The 17,846-nt window shown below is 42.1% G+C and overlaps 1 protein-coding gene across 2 annotated transcripts in view; it reads right to left on the reverse strand.

Annotated features, from left to right (window-relative positions):
- CP (ceruloplasmin) overlaps positions 1 to 17,846 on the reverse strand; it is a 66,604-nt gene that overhangs the window by 21,170 nt on the left and 27,588 nt on the right. For both annotated transcript variants that reach the window (XM_063704291.1, XM_019023902.4), the window contains exons 10-12: positions 4,148 to 4,298; positions 2,616 to 2,828; positions 1,328 to 1,535 (exon numbers count right to left, since the gene is read on the reverse strand). In XM_063704291.1, the coding sequence (XP_063560361.1) occupies positions 1,328 to 1,535; positions 2,616 to 2,828; positions 4,148 to 4,298 (572 nt within the window). The remainder of the gene's footprint in view (positions 1 to 1,327; positions 1,536 to 2,615; positions 2,829 to 4,147; positions 4,299 to 17,846) is intronic.

Genomic DNA, 17,846 nt, shown 5'->3' on the forward strand with positions numbered 1-17,846 from the left:
AGATATTTGAACAGATCATCTCTAAGATTACTTTATAGCTCTAAAATTTTATGAGTCCAATATTTCTGATTTATAGGAACTGAAATGGACATCTTTTCCCAGGTATTCCCTTTTCACTTAGTTTTTTTTTTTTTTTTTTTTTTTTTTGAGGAGTCTTGCTCTGTCGCCCAGGCTGGAGTGCAGTGGCGTGATCTCCGCTCACTGCAAGCTCTGCCTCCCGGGTTCACGCCATTCTCCTGCTTCAGCCTCCGAGTAGCTGGGACTACAAGCGCCCGCCACCATGCCTGGCTAATTTTTTGTATTTTTTAGTACAGACGGGGTTTCACCATGTTAGCCAGGATGGTCTCTATCCCCTGACCTCGTGATCCGCCCGCCTCGGCCTCCCAAAGTGCTGGGATTACAGATGTGAGCCACCGCGCCCGGCCAGTTTTCACTTACTTCTAATGGCAGCTGTAGCCTTTTAACCATTTTACCCCAATTACAAAATAAAAGTTTACTCCTTTACACTGCAAACTATACTCACTACTGCTGTCAAACAGGTAACCACTGCCTAGCCACAGGTCACCAGTTGTGCTATGCACCCCGGATCTGAACACCTGCCCACCCGAATCCCTCAGATCATCTCCATGTGGTCAGTGCATGATGTAAGTGGGATGATGGAGAGGAAAGTGCTTGGAAAAGTATGAAGAAAGGGCTAACTAGAAGAGATGAGAGATGCTGCTCTAAATTAATGTTTCTGAAGCTCTAATAATCATCCTCTACTTATATCTATTCATGCAGAATTTATTTTGTACTTTTCCATGATGGACATGTTACTGGTAATTTTGTGCCATATTTTCCTGTAAGTTCTTAGAGGATAGAGACTATATCTATCATCTTCAAGCATTTAAAATATTCCATACGTAACAGTTTTAAGGATGTGAAATGACCGATTGTTAGACTAACAATGAAAACTCTGAAGGAAAAATAAGCAACAAACAGTTCCTAAGGGGAGTAATATTTCTGCTCTGAATTTGGGCATTAACTTTTGTTAAGTTTGAATATAAATGACAACATGAGGGCACATGAATGTGAGAAGACACTCCAGTAGAAAAGAAAGCAAGACTCCAAAGGATCAAAGAAGATAAATGGAAATTTTCCCTTAAGGAAATTGAGAGAAGCAGAAATTAATGAGGACAAGTTCCTAGGAAGTGTTTTGTTGTTGTTGTTGTTGTTGTTATTGTTTAATGCAACTTTTTTTTTTCTAAAATTTGGTGTAATTCTTACTTCTCTGAAAAGGAAACCTAAAATTACTTCTGAAATTGGGAATCAGAGTCTGGAGAATTACTTCTGCTCTTGTAAATGATGCAGCTCCTTCTCCCACTCCCTTTGTGGGGAATAATCCCATTCCACCTCCACTGCTGCGATATAGTATGTCCTCTCTCCCAGGTAGAAGGTGGAATCCTCAGACTGCCGCCTGCATTGGTTCACAGTATATTTTTGCTTCATGCCGCCTGTGTAATGATCAGTTGTAAGGCATTCAACATTAAAAGTCCCTGGAGTGGTAAATAAGAAAACATGTCACTTCTTTGCTAGTGCCCTCTGGGGCTCTCCACCTTCCTCAGAATTAATGCTGAAGTCCTTATCATGGTCTCAGGTGATCTAGCTTTCCACACCTTCTGCTCACCCTGCTCCATCCACACAGGCCTTTTGCTGTTCTTAGAACAGATCAAGTGTGTGCCTGCCTTGGGACCTTTGCACTTGCTGTTTCCTCTGTCTTCTCCCCAAAATATCCTCATGGTTCACACCCTCATTTTATTCTGGTCTCTCCTTAAGTAGCACCTCCTGAGAGAATCTTGACCCTTTCGCCTCTCAGTCACCATCCCCTTCCTCTGCCTTATTTTTCTTTATGTACTTATAATCACTTGACATATATGTATTAATATACTTGCTTGTTGTCTGTCTCCCTGCATTAGAATTTCAGCAGCATGAGACATCTTATCTCTTTTGTTCATTGTTGTATTTACATTTGTTGAAGGAAGGAAAGGGTGACACTGGGGTGGTCTTAAGTTTCAGTGGCATATGATAAACCAAATAAAGCCTGAAACAAGCTAGCATATTTTCACATTTTGATTAAAATTCTTTCTCTTCAGTTTTAGTTTGTTTTACTCATTCAGAGCCAGATCTGTAGATGTCTCTGAATTTGCATGGCTACAATGCTAGCATATAGAATATTCACTTGCAACCAACAAGCCAACACTACATCTAGGCTACAGAGACATGATGAAAAGTTCAGGTGCAGAATATTTATGGGAGTCATTCCCCTTCTAGTCTGATTTTCCAGCTATCTTTAAAAGGACCATAATCTAAAAAGGGATCATCTTGAGGAGCCTATGGAAATGGAGAAAACCACACCATGTTCTTTTACTCCACATTCTCCTCAGTAACTAGGAAACAGACCTATCTGGTACATACTTCAGCTGATAGTGGCCTAGACTTGCTCTTTCAAAGATAGGAAGGGCACTTCAGAGGCTTGGGGAAGGGATAAGTTTATCACCCAACACATTCTGCTACAGGATTTTAAACCAAAACTACACAAATCCATCCAATAGAGACTTGGCTTTAAGTAAATATACCCTCTGTGTCAGGCCACATGTGGAGCGTAAGACTTGTTTGAGGGAAGAGGTTTGCTGTGTCTCTCCGTTCTCCTCTCCACAGATATGTGTTTCCTGAAAAGTATATTCCATGTACATCGGCCTCATTTCCGGCGCTGAATAAGTACCACATGACCGAATCTCCTTTGCACATACTGAGACCCGGCTGATTCCCATACATGAATCCATTCATGGCTGTAAAAGTTGGGAAATAACATTTTGGAAGTGGTTTAGATTCTACTACATGACAACCTCACAGACTTTCCAGGACCAACTTTGTTTTTTTAATTTTTAAAACACCTATTCAGGCTTGCCCACGCTTTATGTGTCAGGAGTATCCTTGCAACTCCTTGCCGTTCCTGGCATTTCAGAGCAGCCGCTGGCTGAAAGGAGCAGAGCTGAATGCATAGTTCTTGTTCTATGCTAGTGTCCCTAGCAACCTGGGAATCCCATTGCTCTTCCTGGCTAAAACAATGATTCTGTTATTTCCAGTTCTTTAAGTGATTATATTTGTGAGCACCCAAATCTGCGAATTGTAACAGCTTTTCCTGTGCACCATATACTGGGAGTGTGTTGCTGTTCTAGATTTAAAAAAAAAAGTCTCTAATTCATCTTGAATAACAGGAAAGGTCATACGTAGGAGGTTTTTCCTTTATCTTGTGTATTTAATTATTTTTGATGAATAATATTCTCAATGCTTCCAAATATACAAAAATGCAGAATCAAAAGAAATATTTTAAAGATTGTGGGTAGCGTGACTAGTACCTAGCTTAAAAAAAAAATCAGTTTGTAACACAACTTTACATGTTTTTCTTCTATTAGCTACAATAACTTTTACTGATGTCCATTAGTGGTGTGGGCCTTTTGAATAATGAACTCACTGTCTCTGAGCTCTAACCACTTTTTAGAATTACACTAGGTATTAAAAAAAATCTGGTATTAGACTTAAATAAAAATCGCTGGGGGTATTCCAGGGCACTGGTCATTTTTTAAAAGCTCCCAGTTGATTCTAATGTGCAGTCAAGGGTTAGAATCATTGAGGGCTGAGATCATATCTTTCTGCATATTGAATAATCAAATGAGCCTGTCATTTTTGAGCCAAAATGAGAAAAGCATCTGATCCAGTAGTTTTCAAACTGTAGCGTTCATCAGAATCATCTGCAGAGTTTGTTGAAAACAGATTGCCGGGATCCATCTCCAAAGTTTCGGACTTTGTAGGTCAGGGTAGGGGTCTAAGAATTTGCATTTCTAATAAGTCCCTCAGTGATGCTGAGGCTGCTGATATAGGGACCACACTTTAAGGACCATTCATGTAATTGACATATCTTGAATTAAGTGAAATAATGGATAACTGACACATCAAATAACCAATGAGATTACCTTCAGGACACTATTGTAATCGTTTATTGAAAAAATAATCAATGAGCAAAGCTCTTCACATTTTGTTTAGTTAAAAGCATTACATATGCAGTACTAAAATAACTTGGTAGATTGGTGGATGATGCAGTACTTACAGTGCATTTTATTAGATTCCTGAAAGTCTTCATCTTCCTTATCCACCTGATCAGGTGCAGTTGTAAACATTCTAATATTATCTTCCAGGAGTAAACTCTCATTCTCATCAAATACTGTAGGAAACAAATAGAATTCCTTGTCTACATCTTTCTGTAAATCAAAACAAAATGAGATGGAGACAGAATGAGTAAAGCAGAAGACTTCCATGTGCACAATACAATTTGTGCACAAACACACCTAAAGGAAGGAATGAGAACAGAAGTTTCTGTTGCTCTTTGTAAACTAGGGTTCATGAAATATTTCAGTTCACCACCAGAGCTTTCTTTGGTATCTGTTTAGTGGATTTGTGGTTCAATATGGTAATCTGAGTCTCTCTCTGCATCTAAAAGTTCTAACTCTACCTTCCTGCCCACATTGTGCATACCAATTGAAGCCTCCAAAAAAAAAAAAGTTAAAATAGGAAAGAATATGGGTCTGTGCTGGAAATCAGGGAAGATTTCACATTCATGAAAACCGGAAGAATTCCTGTAAGGCAGAGCAGGATGGAAGCAGATTTGAGGAAGAAATCATCCCAGATGAAGAAATAACCTCCCAATGAATTCGAACAGAGATTCAAACAATCTCCAGCCAGCTGTTCAAACATTATCACCTCCTCCCACTTCTCCCGGTGGAAAAAACAAAAAAGGAGCAGAAGTGCATCTGGTCTATGAAATGATTCAGTAGTTCAGAAGAAGGCAGTCAAAGGAATCAAAGCAAATGAGCCCCTGAGAATAAGTGACTCTCAAAGGAGAGAATACTTTAGAGATTATTGCCTGTCTTTCCCTTAAGATCAGTCCTTCAGATACATGATAAGGTGATTATCAAATTGAAAAAAAATCAAACTAAAGCAAAGACCTGAAGGTTAGATCCTGCAGAGAACTGAATCTATGATGAAGGCGATCTAAAGAAAGTTCCCATAAATCAGAGGAGAGCATTTGAAGATGAAAAATATACATATTGTAATAATTTTAGAAAGAAGTTATAAAAGGAGGAGGCACAATCATAAGAAATACTAGTGGAAGTGTTTGCCACCACAAAGGGAAAAGACTAGAGGATTCAGATTCAAAAGCTTCCTGAAAACAAGACAAAATTACAACATTAGTAATAGAGATCTGTACTAAAAATGTCTTGGTAAATGTTCCATTTTAAAAATGTTATGAAAGGCCAGGCGTGGTAGCTCACGCCTGTAATCCCAGCACTTTGGGAGGCCGAAGCATGTGGATCACGAGGTCAGGAGATCGAGACCATCCTGGCTAACATGTGAAACCCTGTCTCTACTAAAAATACAAAAAAAATTAGCCGGGTGTGGTGGCAGGCTCCTGTAGTCCCACCTACTTGGGAGGCTGAGGCAGGAGAATGGCATGAACCCAGGAGGTGGAGCTTGCAGTGAGCCGAGATCGAGCCACTGCACTCCAGCCTGGGTAACAGAGCGAGACTCTATCTCAAAAAAAAAAAAAAAGTTATGAAACGAAAAAATCAGGTTGACATTAAAATTATCAAGTATAATAAATGCCAGAAGAAGATGAAGTAGCATTTATCTTTTTGAGAAGAAAATATTATGATACAAAAATGTAACACCAGGTAAAGAACAACAAAAGTCATTTTCAGATGTATAAGGATTCCAACAGGGACTGGTACAATCACCTATATACTGATCGACAGAGAAAACGTCAATGAAATGTTTTCAGGTCATGTTTTCTGATCATAATGCAATAAAATTAAAAATTACTAGTCAAGGACAAAAAGTAAAAAAAGAATGTCATTTTTGATCCAAATAACTTAGATCAAAGAGAAAATAAAAATGAAATACTGAGATTTGGTAAGTAATGTCTGTGAGCATGCTGTAAAGAAAAATGTATAGAATGTAACTACACATATAAACTAAGAATCTGAAAAGCTTTTTATCTTAAGACTAAAAAATAAATGTAAATATCTGAAAAAATTTTTAGATTAGTTACAGAGAAAAATTAATAAAGACAAAAGCATAAATTAAGCAATTTAACACAGGTAAAATGATTAAATCCAAAAATATATTATGTGAAAAGACCAGAGAAATATATAAATCTCTGGCAAGTCTAATAAAAAAGGTGGAGAGAACCAAAAAAAAATACCACATTAGAAATGAGAAAGGAATATAACCACATATATAGGGGAGAAAAATGTAAATCATTATATGCAATTAATGTGATCAACTGACTTAGAAAGAAGTGCCTGACTAGACTAGCACTCATGGATGAAATAAAATAGTGATTAAAAACATAAACAGGCTGGGTGCGGTGGCTCACACTTGTAATCCCAGCACTTTGGGAGACCGAGGCAGGCAGATCACTTGACGCCAGGAGGTCGCGACCAGCCTGGCCAACATGGTGAAACCCCATATCTACTAAAAATACAAAAATTAGCCAGGCGTGGTGGCGGGCGCCTGTAGTCCCAGCTACTCAGGAGGCTGAGGCACGAGAATCGCTTGAACCCAGCAGGTGGAGGTTGCAGTGAGCTGAGATCACACCACTGCACTCCAGCCTGGGCGACAGAGCAAGACTCTGTCTAAAAAAAAAAAAAAAAAAAAAAAAAAGGGGGGGAGAACCCCATAAACAACAAAACTACTCCTTTTAAAAAGTCAAAATAATTTTTAAGGCAGTTTCTTTCAACTCTCTAGGGAGCAGATGGTTCCCAAATATTTAAACTATTCCTAGTTTATTTAATAAAGATAGTATAACCATGGATATCAATATCTGAAAAAGCAAGCAAAAGCTAAACTAATTTCATTTATAAGCTTAAATGAGAAATTCTAAATCAAACACAGTCAAATTCAGCCCACCAATATATTAAAGAAAAATTCACCATACTTAAGTGTTGTTCTCCCCCAGAGTGCAAGGATAGTTTAACATTAGAAAGTCCTTAATGTAGCTGGTCATATTTATTTGTAGTTGATCACATTACAGGAGAAAAACTATATAATAATTTCAAGAAAATCTAAAAAGAAATTTGTATAAAATATGACATTCTGGCATTAGCTCTTCCCTTTGCTTTCCTCTCAGATCTTTGCAAGGCTGCCTCTTTGAAATTTAGGTATCACATTAAAAATTATCTCCACATTATCTGAACTAGAATTTCTGTTCACTATCTCATTACCCTATTTTGTTTTGTTTTTTTTTTTTGCAGACCTGCTCACTTTCTGAAGTTATCTATTTCATTTTCTTTTGTTTGCTTATCTTCATCTCCTTTCCTCCCATTCCCCTCCTTCCTCCCATATACACTAGAATAAAAACCTATCAGAGCAGGAAACTTATTTGTCTTATTTACCAGTGAATTCTGTGCCTAGCACAGGATGTTTTTGGAGCAGCTCAAGTGATTTGTTTTAAAAACACTCAGTGTAAAAATAGAATAAAGCACAACCACTAGCCAATTCATACTTAGTGGTAAAATAAACAGAGATGTTCTCATTAAGATCAGACACAAACAAGGCTACTGGCTATTCCACTATTGTTTAATATTATTTTTAATATTCTACCCATCATAATAAGGCAAGAAAATAGAACAAATTTGCTGGCGATGAGAATTAGCATTATTTATAGATAATATAGAACCTATATGAATCAGTTGGAAATTACTTGAACTAAGAAATGAATATTTAAGATGTCCAGCTCCAAAATAAATGTTAAGCAATTAACAGCTGTTTCTATAATGACAATATGCAATTAAAAAATACCATGTTATGCATAATATTAAGAAAAACAGGAATTCGATGAGAAACATGCAGGACGAATATGAAAAAGACTATAAGAATTTACTGAATAATTAAAAAGACAACTTGAATTAAAGGGCTCCTGAGTGAAAGACTAACTATAGCTAAGAGATGAATTCTCTCCAACTAAAGCTATTCATTTAATGTAATAATAATAAAAACTACCAATGGCAGTTTTTTAGTTTAACAAAATTATATTAAAATTGATCTAGAATAATGTATATATGAGGGTATCTAAGAATAAAAAGGGAAAATAATTCTTTTCAGTAATGGATGAACATGTTCTGTCATGTATTTAAAACTTTACAAGCTGCAATAATAAAAACAATGTGGTACAGGTACTGGCACAGATAGGTCACACGGTAAACTAGGAAACCTAGAAAAATGATCCAGATATATTTAAGATTTACAGTATGTTAAAGGTGACACTTCAAATCAGTGAGTAAAGAATAGATTTGTTAATATATAATGCTCAGATAATCTAATAGTTGTTTAGAAAAGATAAAACTTAGAGCCTTAGAACTCTACTCACCAAACTGAAAATGTGTTACAAGTAGCATTTTTAAGATACTGACTAAACTGTAGATGAATATTTACTTACCTATAGAATAGACAATAATTTTCTAAGTATGATACAAAAGGCAAAAAAAAAAAGAATTGATAATTTGGCTATGTAACACTGAAAACAGCTACATTGTCACAGGCAAACAAACAAAAAAGTGAAAACACTCAACTGTAAGCAATAATGGAATATGAAAAAACACACACAAAAAAGAAAAAGACCTGCATTATACATAACAAAGATAATATGTACGTAGTATACACACACACATATATATATTATATGGCTTAATATATATTTTATGGATTAATAATTGAAAATGAATATCTGCCATCACCAAGAAATTGACTGAAGAAGTACAAATGGTCAATAAACATTATTAATTAAACTATAAATTTAAATGAGAATGAGGTGCAGTAATTGACCTATGCCGTTTGTAGAAATTTAAAACTAAGTATTAGTAAAACGGCAGAGAACAGCCTCTCTCCTACACTTTACGCAGTGATTTTCAAACTTTTCTATTGCAACCACATAAGAAGTACATTTCATGTTGTGATCCTGTATACACACACACACACACACACACATACACTCCAGAAAAGAAATTTATTTAACCCTTACTTGTCCTTACTGTATGTGGTATACTCTGACATTGTCTCTTCTTTCCCACTTGATACTTCAAAAAATTCTAGTCGCTAGTTACAACCGACTAAATGGGTCATGATCTACAGTTTGAAAAATACTACTTTATGAAGAGCAGTTTGACAAGCACATAAGTTGTGCCTGGCCTGTGACCTAGAAATTTAAGTCCCAAGGTTTGTTCCCATGAAGTAAAAATGGGCATATCCCACTGTTTAGTTAAAACAAAAAATAGTATGTCAAATACACCCAATTCGTAATTGTAAAAAATTGCAAACCATCTAAATGTTTGACAGTAGGGAACTGACTGAATAAATTATGGTGCATTCATATCATGAAATACTTTGCAGTCATTCAGAATAAGGCTGAAGTTTTTTTAATGATATAGAAGGATAATCATAATATTTTTAAGTGTATAAAGCAAATTGCAAACAGTATATGCAATTGTGATCCCTTTTTTGTGTTGAGACTATTTTCTTCTTTTACCTCCATATATTTTCATAATTTTCACAGTGTTCATGAAATATTTTCATATTAAAATGATTTTTTTAAAAAAGAATAGTTATAAAGGTCAGGAACTTGCTTTAGAAATTGATTGACTTCACATTGTGTTGTATGCATTTAGACAAGATAACCATTCCTTGTCAGCTTAATATATTTTAGCTTACCCAGGGCTTTAACCTATATTCATTCCATTTGTTTCTTTCAAAAAGAAAGAATGCAGCCCATCAAGATGCGTCAGCAGGGCAGGTATCATCTCCATTTTACTGATGATTCAGATGGGCATGAGAAATATTAAATAACTAATCTGTAGCCACATGGCTGGTAACTGAGAAAGCCAGGATGAGGACTTCTGATGCCTCTGTAGGCCTTCCTGTGTTGTGATTTCTTCATTTGCAAAATGAAGATAATGAAATATGCAGAAGGTAAATCTCATTTTAAATCTCAACTCATTGAGCATCAGTTCTTTGTCCACAAAATGGGCATAAAAATACATAGCCTCTCGTGTTGTTGCAAAGCTTAAATAAGGTAATATGTCTGATAGTACCTGGAGAGAGTTTAATAAACATTAGTCTTGTTTTATTCCTTCCAAAGCAAGCACAAGATCAAGAATAGGAATCTAAAAGTAGAAAACCTTTTTGTTTTCCAATTACATATTTAAAATTTTTTATTTTTTATTTTTTATTTTTATTTTTGAGACAGAGTCTGGCTTTGTCCCCCAGGTTAGAGTGCAGTGATGCAATCTCTGCTCACACCAACCTCCGCCTCCCGGGTTCAAGCAATCCTTGTGCCTCAGCCTCCTGAGTAGCTGGGATTACAGACATGCACCAGCACACCTGGCTAATTTTTGTTATTTTAGTAGAGACGGGGTTTCACCATGTTGGCCAGTCTGGTCTGAAACTCTTGACCTCAAGTGATCCACTGACCTCAGCCTCTTAAAGTGCTGGGATTACAGGTATGAACCATCACACCCAGCCACATACTTAAAATGTTAAGTGATGGTATTACCATTTACAAAGGCCAAATAAAAATAAAACATCTCAGCGTAATCTTAAAAAAAATCCAAGATCCATATAAGAGGAACTATAAAATACTCTTGAAAAACACAAAAGTAGGCTTGAACAAATGGAAAGACATACGTTCTTATGTAGGATTGAAAGGAGCCGGGCACATTCCTCAGCCCCGGGCTCAAAACAAACAAGCCCAGTACAAACACATCCCATCCTCCCATCCCACCACATATCGCCATATATCTCTCAAACTTCCTGAGCCCAGTACAAACACCACCAGGAAAGTCTCCGATAAGAGGACAGCCGTTCAAAGTTTTACTGAAAGAGCGGGAACCAAAAGAATTCCTTTGTTCCCCTGTAACTTTCAGGCTATAAAAAGCAAACACTCGCATTGTTCAGGGCCCTCTTGTATGCTGTGGAATGGAGGGACCAGGTTTGAACTTGTAGTAAAGATCCTTGCCGCTTGGCTTTGACTCTGGACTCTGGTGGTCTTCTTTGAGGTACTAACGGTCTAGGCATAACATCTGGGGGCTCGTCCAGGATTCCCCAAGCCCACCAGACCCCTGGTCAATGGATCTGCTAGGATCGATCTACTGATAGGTGAGCTGGCTCGTCTCCATTTGTCTGTCTGTGTCTGTTCTGAATCTGAATCTGTGACTCGCGAGGTCTGAAACTGGAGCTGGCACAGTCCTGGCGGACGCGCTATAGGACGGCCAGCGGAGACCGGTGGGAGACGTCCCCTGGCTCTCATCTGATCTATATTGCAATCTGAGCTGCCCCGGTTTGGCGGGCAGCAGCTGTCTCTGATCTGGGCTGCCCCAGCGCGATCGCGATCCAGGCAGCTAACTCTGACCCGGGCTTCCGGTGCACGCTTGCAATCTGAACTGCCCCAGTTTGGTGGGCAGCAGCTGTCTCTGATCTGGGCTGCCCCAGCGCGATCGCGATCCAGGCAGCTAACTCTGACCCAGGCTTCCGGTGCACGCTTGCAATCTGAACTGCCCCAGTTTGGCGGGCAGCAGCTGTCTCTGATCTGGGCTGCCCCAGCGCGATCGCGATCCAGGCAGCTAACTCTGACCCGGGCTTCCGGTGCGCGCTTGCAATCTGAACTGCCCCGGTTTGGCGGGCAGCAGCTGTCTCTGATCTGGGCTGCCCCAGCGCGATCGCGATCCAGGCAGCTAACTCTGACCCGGGCTTCCGGTGCGCGCTTGCAATCTGAACTGCCCCGGTTTGGTGGGCAGCAGCTGTCTCTGATCTGGGCTGCCCCAGCGCGATCGCGATCCAGGCAGCTAACTCTGACCCGGGCTTCCGGTGCGCGCTTGCAATCTGAACTGCCCCGGTTTGGCGGGCAGCAGCTGTCTCTGATCTGGGCTGCCCCAGCGCGATTGCGATCCAGGCAGCTAACTCTGACCAGGGCTGCCAAAGTGCGCCTGCGATTAGATATCATTAATAAGTCAGATCAGATTTCCTTTACAGGAATTCAAACCCACATTCCTTTACAGGAAGACACTACAAATTATTACAGGATAGGTAATACCCAGAGCACTCCTCTATCTCTCCTTATGAGTAATTTCAAAGAAGTTAGAGCAAGGGGCCATGATCTTGGTATAGAAATCAGGAAAAGAAAGCTAATTACTCTATGTCGCTCCGAATGGCCTGCCTTTGATGTGGGGTGGCCGCCCGAAAGGACCTTCTGACTTGCTGTCATCACTAAAGTAAAGTCCAAGATTTTCCTACCTGGGCGTGCAGGCCACTTAGATCAAATCCCATATATCCTCATATGGCAGGACCTTGTTGAGAACCCGCCTCCTTGGCTGTCCCCTTTCCAATTAGCCTCTGAACCCTGTAAGGCACTGGTTGCTCGACCACTAAAATCCAAGCAACCAACTGCCCCCCCCATCCTGTTCTACCTGACAGCGGGGACCCACTGTTCACAGAACCCCCTCTGTACCCCTCCGGGCCCCAGGCCCCAGCCCCCCTGGCTGAGCTGCAGGAAGGAGCAGGCGGACAGGAGGCGGCCGGCACACACGGGCCCGCTGAAAAGGAAAGTAACCTTGAAAGGCCGGCAGGGCAGACGCGAGGGCGCACTTCGCAGTCTAGCCCCCCTCAGCTGCCTGACTCCACAGTGGCTTTACTCCTTTGGGAAATAGGACCCCAGATGACACAGGAATCCCCAGGCTCCAGTACTGGCCATTCTCCACCAGTGATCTGTATAACTGGAAGACTCAGAGTGCTCAGTTTTCAGACAACCCCAAAGATTTACTGGCTTTACTGGATAGTGTCATATTCACCCACCAGCCCACTTAGGATGATTGTCAGCAGCTCCTCCGAATCTTGTTCACCACGGAAGAGCGAGAGAGAATACAGATAGAAGCTAGAAAGCTGGTCCCGGGGGACGACGGTCAACCGACCGCCAACCCCGACCTCATAAACGCAACCTTTCCTCTGACCAGGCCGGTGTGGGACTACAACACGGCAGAAGGTAGAGGATGGCTACACCTTTATCGCCAGACTCTAATGGCAGGTCTCCAGGCAGCTGCTCGCAAGCCCACTAATTTGGCTAAAGTATATTCTATTCTGCAGGGGAAGACAGAGAGCCCAGCTACCTACTTAGAAAGATTAATGGAAGCTTTTAGACAGTACACCCCCATAGATCCAGAGGCTCCAGGAAGTCAGGCAGCTGTTGTAATGTCTTTCGTAAATCAGGCAGCCCCAGATATTAAGAGAAAACTCCAGAAATTAGAAGACTTGGAGGGAAAGCGGATTCAGGACCTCCTTCAGATAGCCCAGCGGGTTTACAATAACAGAGATACTCCAGAAGAAAAGCAATTTAAGGCCACTGAAAAAATGACCAAGGTCCTGGCAGCAGTGGTACAGAAAGAGCATCTACAGCCAGAGTACACCCAACCTAGGCGGCCCCCCCCCGGCATGATAATCTGAGCAAAGACCAATGTGCCTACTGTAAGGGGGCTGGCCACTAGGTAAGAGACTGCCCCAAAAAGAAACCACGAGGACAGGGACCCGGACCCCCTAGGTCTACACCCGTACTAGTCACTCAAGACGAAGACTAAGGAAGACAGGGTTCGGACCCCCTCCCCGAACCTAAGGTAACTTTGCAAGTGGAGGGGTCCCCAGTCCAGTTCTTGGTCGATACAGGAGCACAGCACTCGGTCTTAGTTAAAACTAATAGGAAATTATCCTCCAAATCCTCGTGGGTACAAGAGGCCACAGGAGTTAAGAAATACCCATAGACAACACAAAGAACAGTAAACCTCGGAGCCAAGAATGTAACCCATTCTTTCCTGGTCATCCCTGAGAGCCCCTGTCCCCTATTGGGGAGAGAACTGCTAACTAAAATAGGAGCACAGATCCATTTCCTCCCTGAGGGGCCCGTCGTGACCAACTCCCACAATCGACCCGTGTCCGTCCTGACTATAAACCTAGAAGATGAGTACGCCCCACTCCATGACTGCACCAAGATACTAGCTCAGGTGCACGGAGTTCGAGAAGACCTGCAGGACCACCCACTTCCTGACGCCGACCTCGTCTGGTTCACTGATAGGAGCAGCTTCATGCATCAAGGCCAGAGGTATGCTGGAGCGGCAGTAACTTCAGAGACTGAGGTAATCTGGGTGGAACCCCTGGCCCCGGGGACATCGGCCCAGAAGGCCGAACTGATAGCGCTCACCCAAGCTCTTACCTTAGGGGCGGGGAAAAAGCTGACAGTATATACAGACAGCCGATATGCTTTTGCAACGGCGCATATACGTGGGGCCATTTACAGGGAGCGAAGGTTACTGACGGCTGAAGGAAAAGAGATAAAAAACAAGCAAGAGATCCTAGCCCTGCTAACAGCCCTATGGAGGCCAGAAAAATTAGCCATTGTACATTGCCCAGGGCATCAGAAACTAACTACTCCAACTGCTCAAGGCAACTTTCTGGCAGACCAAACGGCAAGAAATGTGGCGAAGGCTCCCAGCCAACACCTTGCACTCCAGCTCCCTGACCCGGGCCCCCAGGACTTGCCATATTTCCCTGAATATTCAGAACAAGATCTCCAGTGGATTGACAAACTTCCCCTGAAACAAATCCAGAATAGGTGGTGGACTGATACTAATGACCAAACCATCCTACCAGAAAAATTAGGACAACAGGTGTTAGAACACATCCACCGAACCACCCACCTGGGGGCCCGGCGGATGATAGACCTGATCAGACGCTCCAAGCTCAAAATTAGACATATAGCTGAGACGGCCAGCAGTATCGTGACAAGTTGCAAAGTCTGCCAGCTTAACAACGCATACCCCCAATCTCAAGCTGCAGCAAGAACAAGGCTCAGGGGAACCAGGCCCGGTATCTACTAGGAAGTAGATTTTACTGAAATAAAGCCAGGAAAGTACAGGTACCAGTACTTACTTGTCTTTGTAGATACTTTTTCAAGGTGGACTGAAGCATTCTCAACCAAAAGAGAAACTGCTCAAGTCGTAGCAAAGAAAATTCTGGAAGATATCCTTCCCAGGTATGGCTTCCCCATCCAGATAAGGTCAGATAATGGGCCCGCTTTCGTCGCTAAGGTAAGTCAGGACTTGGCTTCCATCCTTGAGGCAAATTGGAAACTACATTGCGCTTACAGGCCCCAGAGTTCAGGACAGGTAGAAAGGATGAATCGGACCTTAAAAGAGACCTTAACTAAATTGACTATAGAGACTGGTGCTAATTAAATAGTCCTTCTCCCCTATGCTCAGTTCCAGGCCCGTAATACCCCTTACAAACTAGGCCTTACCCCTTACGAAATCATGTATGGCAGACCTCCACCCCTAGTTCCTAGCTTAAAAGATGACCTGCTTAAGTCTGAAACAGAAAATGTCTCTGAATTCTTATTTTCCCTACAAGCCTTACAGAAAATTCACCAAGAAATCTGGCCCAAGCTAAAAGAGCTATATGAGACCAGTCCCCCACCGACACCCCATCCGTACCAGCCGGGAGACTAGGTCCTGGTTAAGCGACACCGACAAGAGACCCTAGAGCCCAGGTGGAAAGGACCACTCCAAGTACTCCTGACCACACCCACCGCCCTGAAGGTAGAAAGCATTGCGTTGTGGATCCACTACACCCACATCAAGCCAGTGGACCCAACCTCCGACCTTCTGAGGCCAATCACGGTGGCGGCTGAAGCACCAGACACGTGGACTGTGGACAAAGCTAAGAACAACCCCTTAAAACTCACCCTGCGCCGGCAGCATAGCTCACTGCAAACATGCAGTTAAGTAGTCTAACTCTAACATTAGTCGCCCTAGTGGCCGCTGAGGAAAACATAAAGCCAGCTCCTAATCCCTTTGTCTGGAGATTCTGGCTTTATGAAAACCAAACCCACCCTGGGCAACCTCATAAGCCCGGGAAATTAGTGGCCAGTGCAGATTGCCCCTCCTCAAGGTGCAATAGCCCAATTTTACTAAATTTTACCGATTTCCCAGTAGCCAAACCAGTGGCACCAATAATATGCTTCGAGTATGATCAGACTAAATACAATTGTAAGCACTATTAGTGGCACCAAAGTGCCAGCTGCCCTTATAACTATTGTAACATCCATAAATACCAATGGTGGGGTGGAGAAGAACAGATAGATCCCAGATGGCCCTTCCATCGCAGACGAGATAGAGACCTTTCATATACATAGATAGAGACCCCTGGAACTCCCGCTGGACCACGCCTCAACATGGGGCTGTATACTACTCCTCCGCCTCCACATGGCCTAGCAGTCACCTCTATCTGTGGCGGGGTCTAGTGCAGGTACGGCCCCTAGTCCATGGAAATATCCAGCGACAAGAAAACCGCCTGACACAAGATTTACGTCCTTTTTCCTGGTTAAAATTATTGCAAGAAGGATTAGAACTTGCCAACCTTACAGGACTTCACAGCCTGTCTGGCTGCTTTCTGTGTGCCACTCTAAGGTGTCCACTGCTAACCGCTGTCCCCCTGCCATGAAGATCCTCCACCTCTGCCCAAGCTAACAACCACCGAAACCTCTCATATGCCCCTATCCCTAACGTGCCACTATACCTAAACCCCAGTCAAGAAAAGTTTCCCTACTGTTTCTCAGGAACTAATTCCAGCCTCTGCAACATCACTGCAACGCTCCCTAATATCACCTTAAAGGCTCCGTCAGGCATATTCTTCTGGTGTAATGGAACATTATCTAAAAACCTATCAAGCCCCTCTGTTACCAACCTACTGTGTCTTCCTGTCACATTAGTTCCCCGGTTAACTCTACTTACTGCCGGCGAGTTCCTAAGGTATACCAGTAACTGGACTAGTGCTGTTATTCACCCAGACCCTAGACCGAGACCTACACGAGCCATATTTCTCCCCCTCATTGCAGGAATCTCCCTCACTGCATCCTTCATGGCGGCCGGACTGGCTGGGGGAGCCCTAGGTCACACCCTCATAGAAAGTAACGAGCTGTACCAACAATTTGCCGTTGCTATGGAAGAGTCAGCTGAGTCCCTTGCCTCCCTCCAGCGACAGCTCACGTCCCTAGCACAGTAACCTTGCAGAACCGGAAGGCCTTAGACCTACTCACTGCTGAAAAAGGAGGAACGTGTATGTTTCTAAAGGAAGATTGTTGTTTCTACATAAATGAATCAGGGCTCATGGAAGACCGGGTCCAACAGTTACGCAAGTTAAGCACAGAAGTAAGAACACGGCAGTTTGCTTCAGCTGCAGACCAATGGTGGAACTCATCTATGTTTTCTCTGTTAGCCCCCTTCCTTGGACCCCTGCTGAGTCTACTATTTCTGCTTACCGTAGGACCTTGTGTTGTTAACAGAATTTTGCGGTTCGTTAAAGAAAGGTTTAACACTGTACAACTCATGGTCCTCAGAGCCCAATACCAACCTGTAAACGCTGAAACAGAATCAGACTTATAAGACCCAAGATTGGCTCTAAAAAATACCTGAAAAGAAAACGGGGGAATGAAAGGAGCCGGGCACATTCCTCAGCCCCGGGCTCAAAACAAACAAGCCCAGTACAAACACATCCCATCCTCCCATCCCACCACATATCGCCATATATCTCTCAAACTTCCTGAGCCCAGTACAAACACCACCAGGAAAGTCTCCGATAAGAGGACAGCCGTTCAAAGTTTTACTGAAAGAGTGGGAACCAAAAGAATTCCTTTGTTCCCCTGTAACTTTCAGGCTATAAAA

Source organism: Gorilla gorilla, chromosome 2, assembly GCF_029281585.2.
Source record: "Gorilla gorilla gorilla isolate KB3781 chromosome 2, NHGRI_mGorGor1-v2.1_pri, whole genome shotgun sequence".
NCBI classification, from domain to species: domain Eukaryota; kingdom Metazoa; phylum Chordata; class Mammalia; order Primates; family Hominidae; genus Gorilla; species Gorilla gorilla.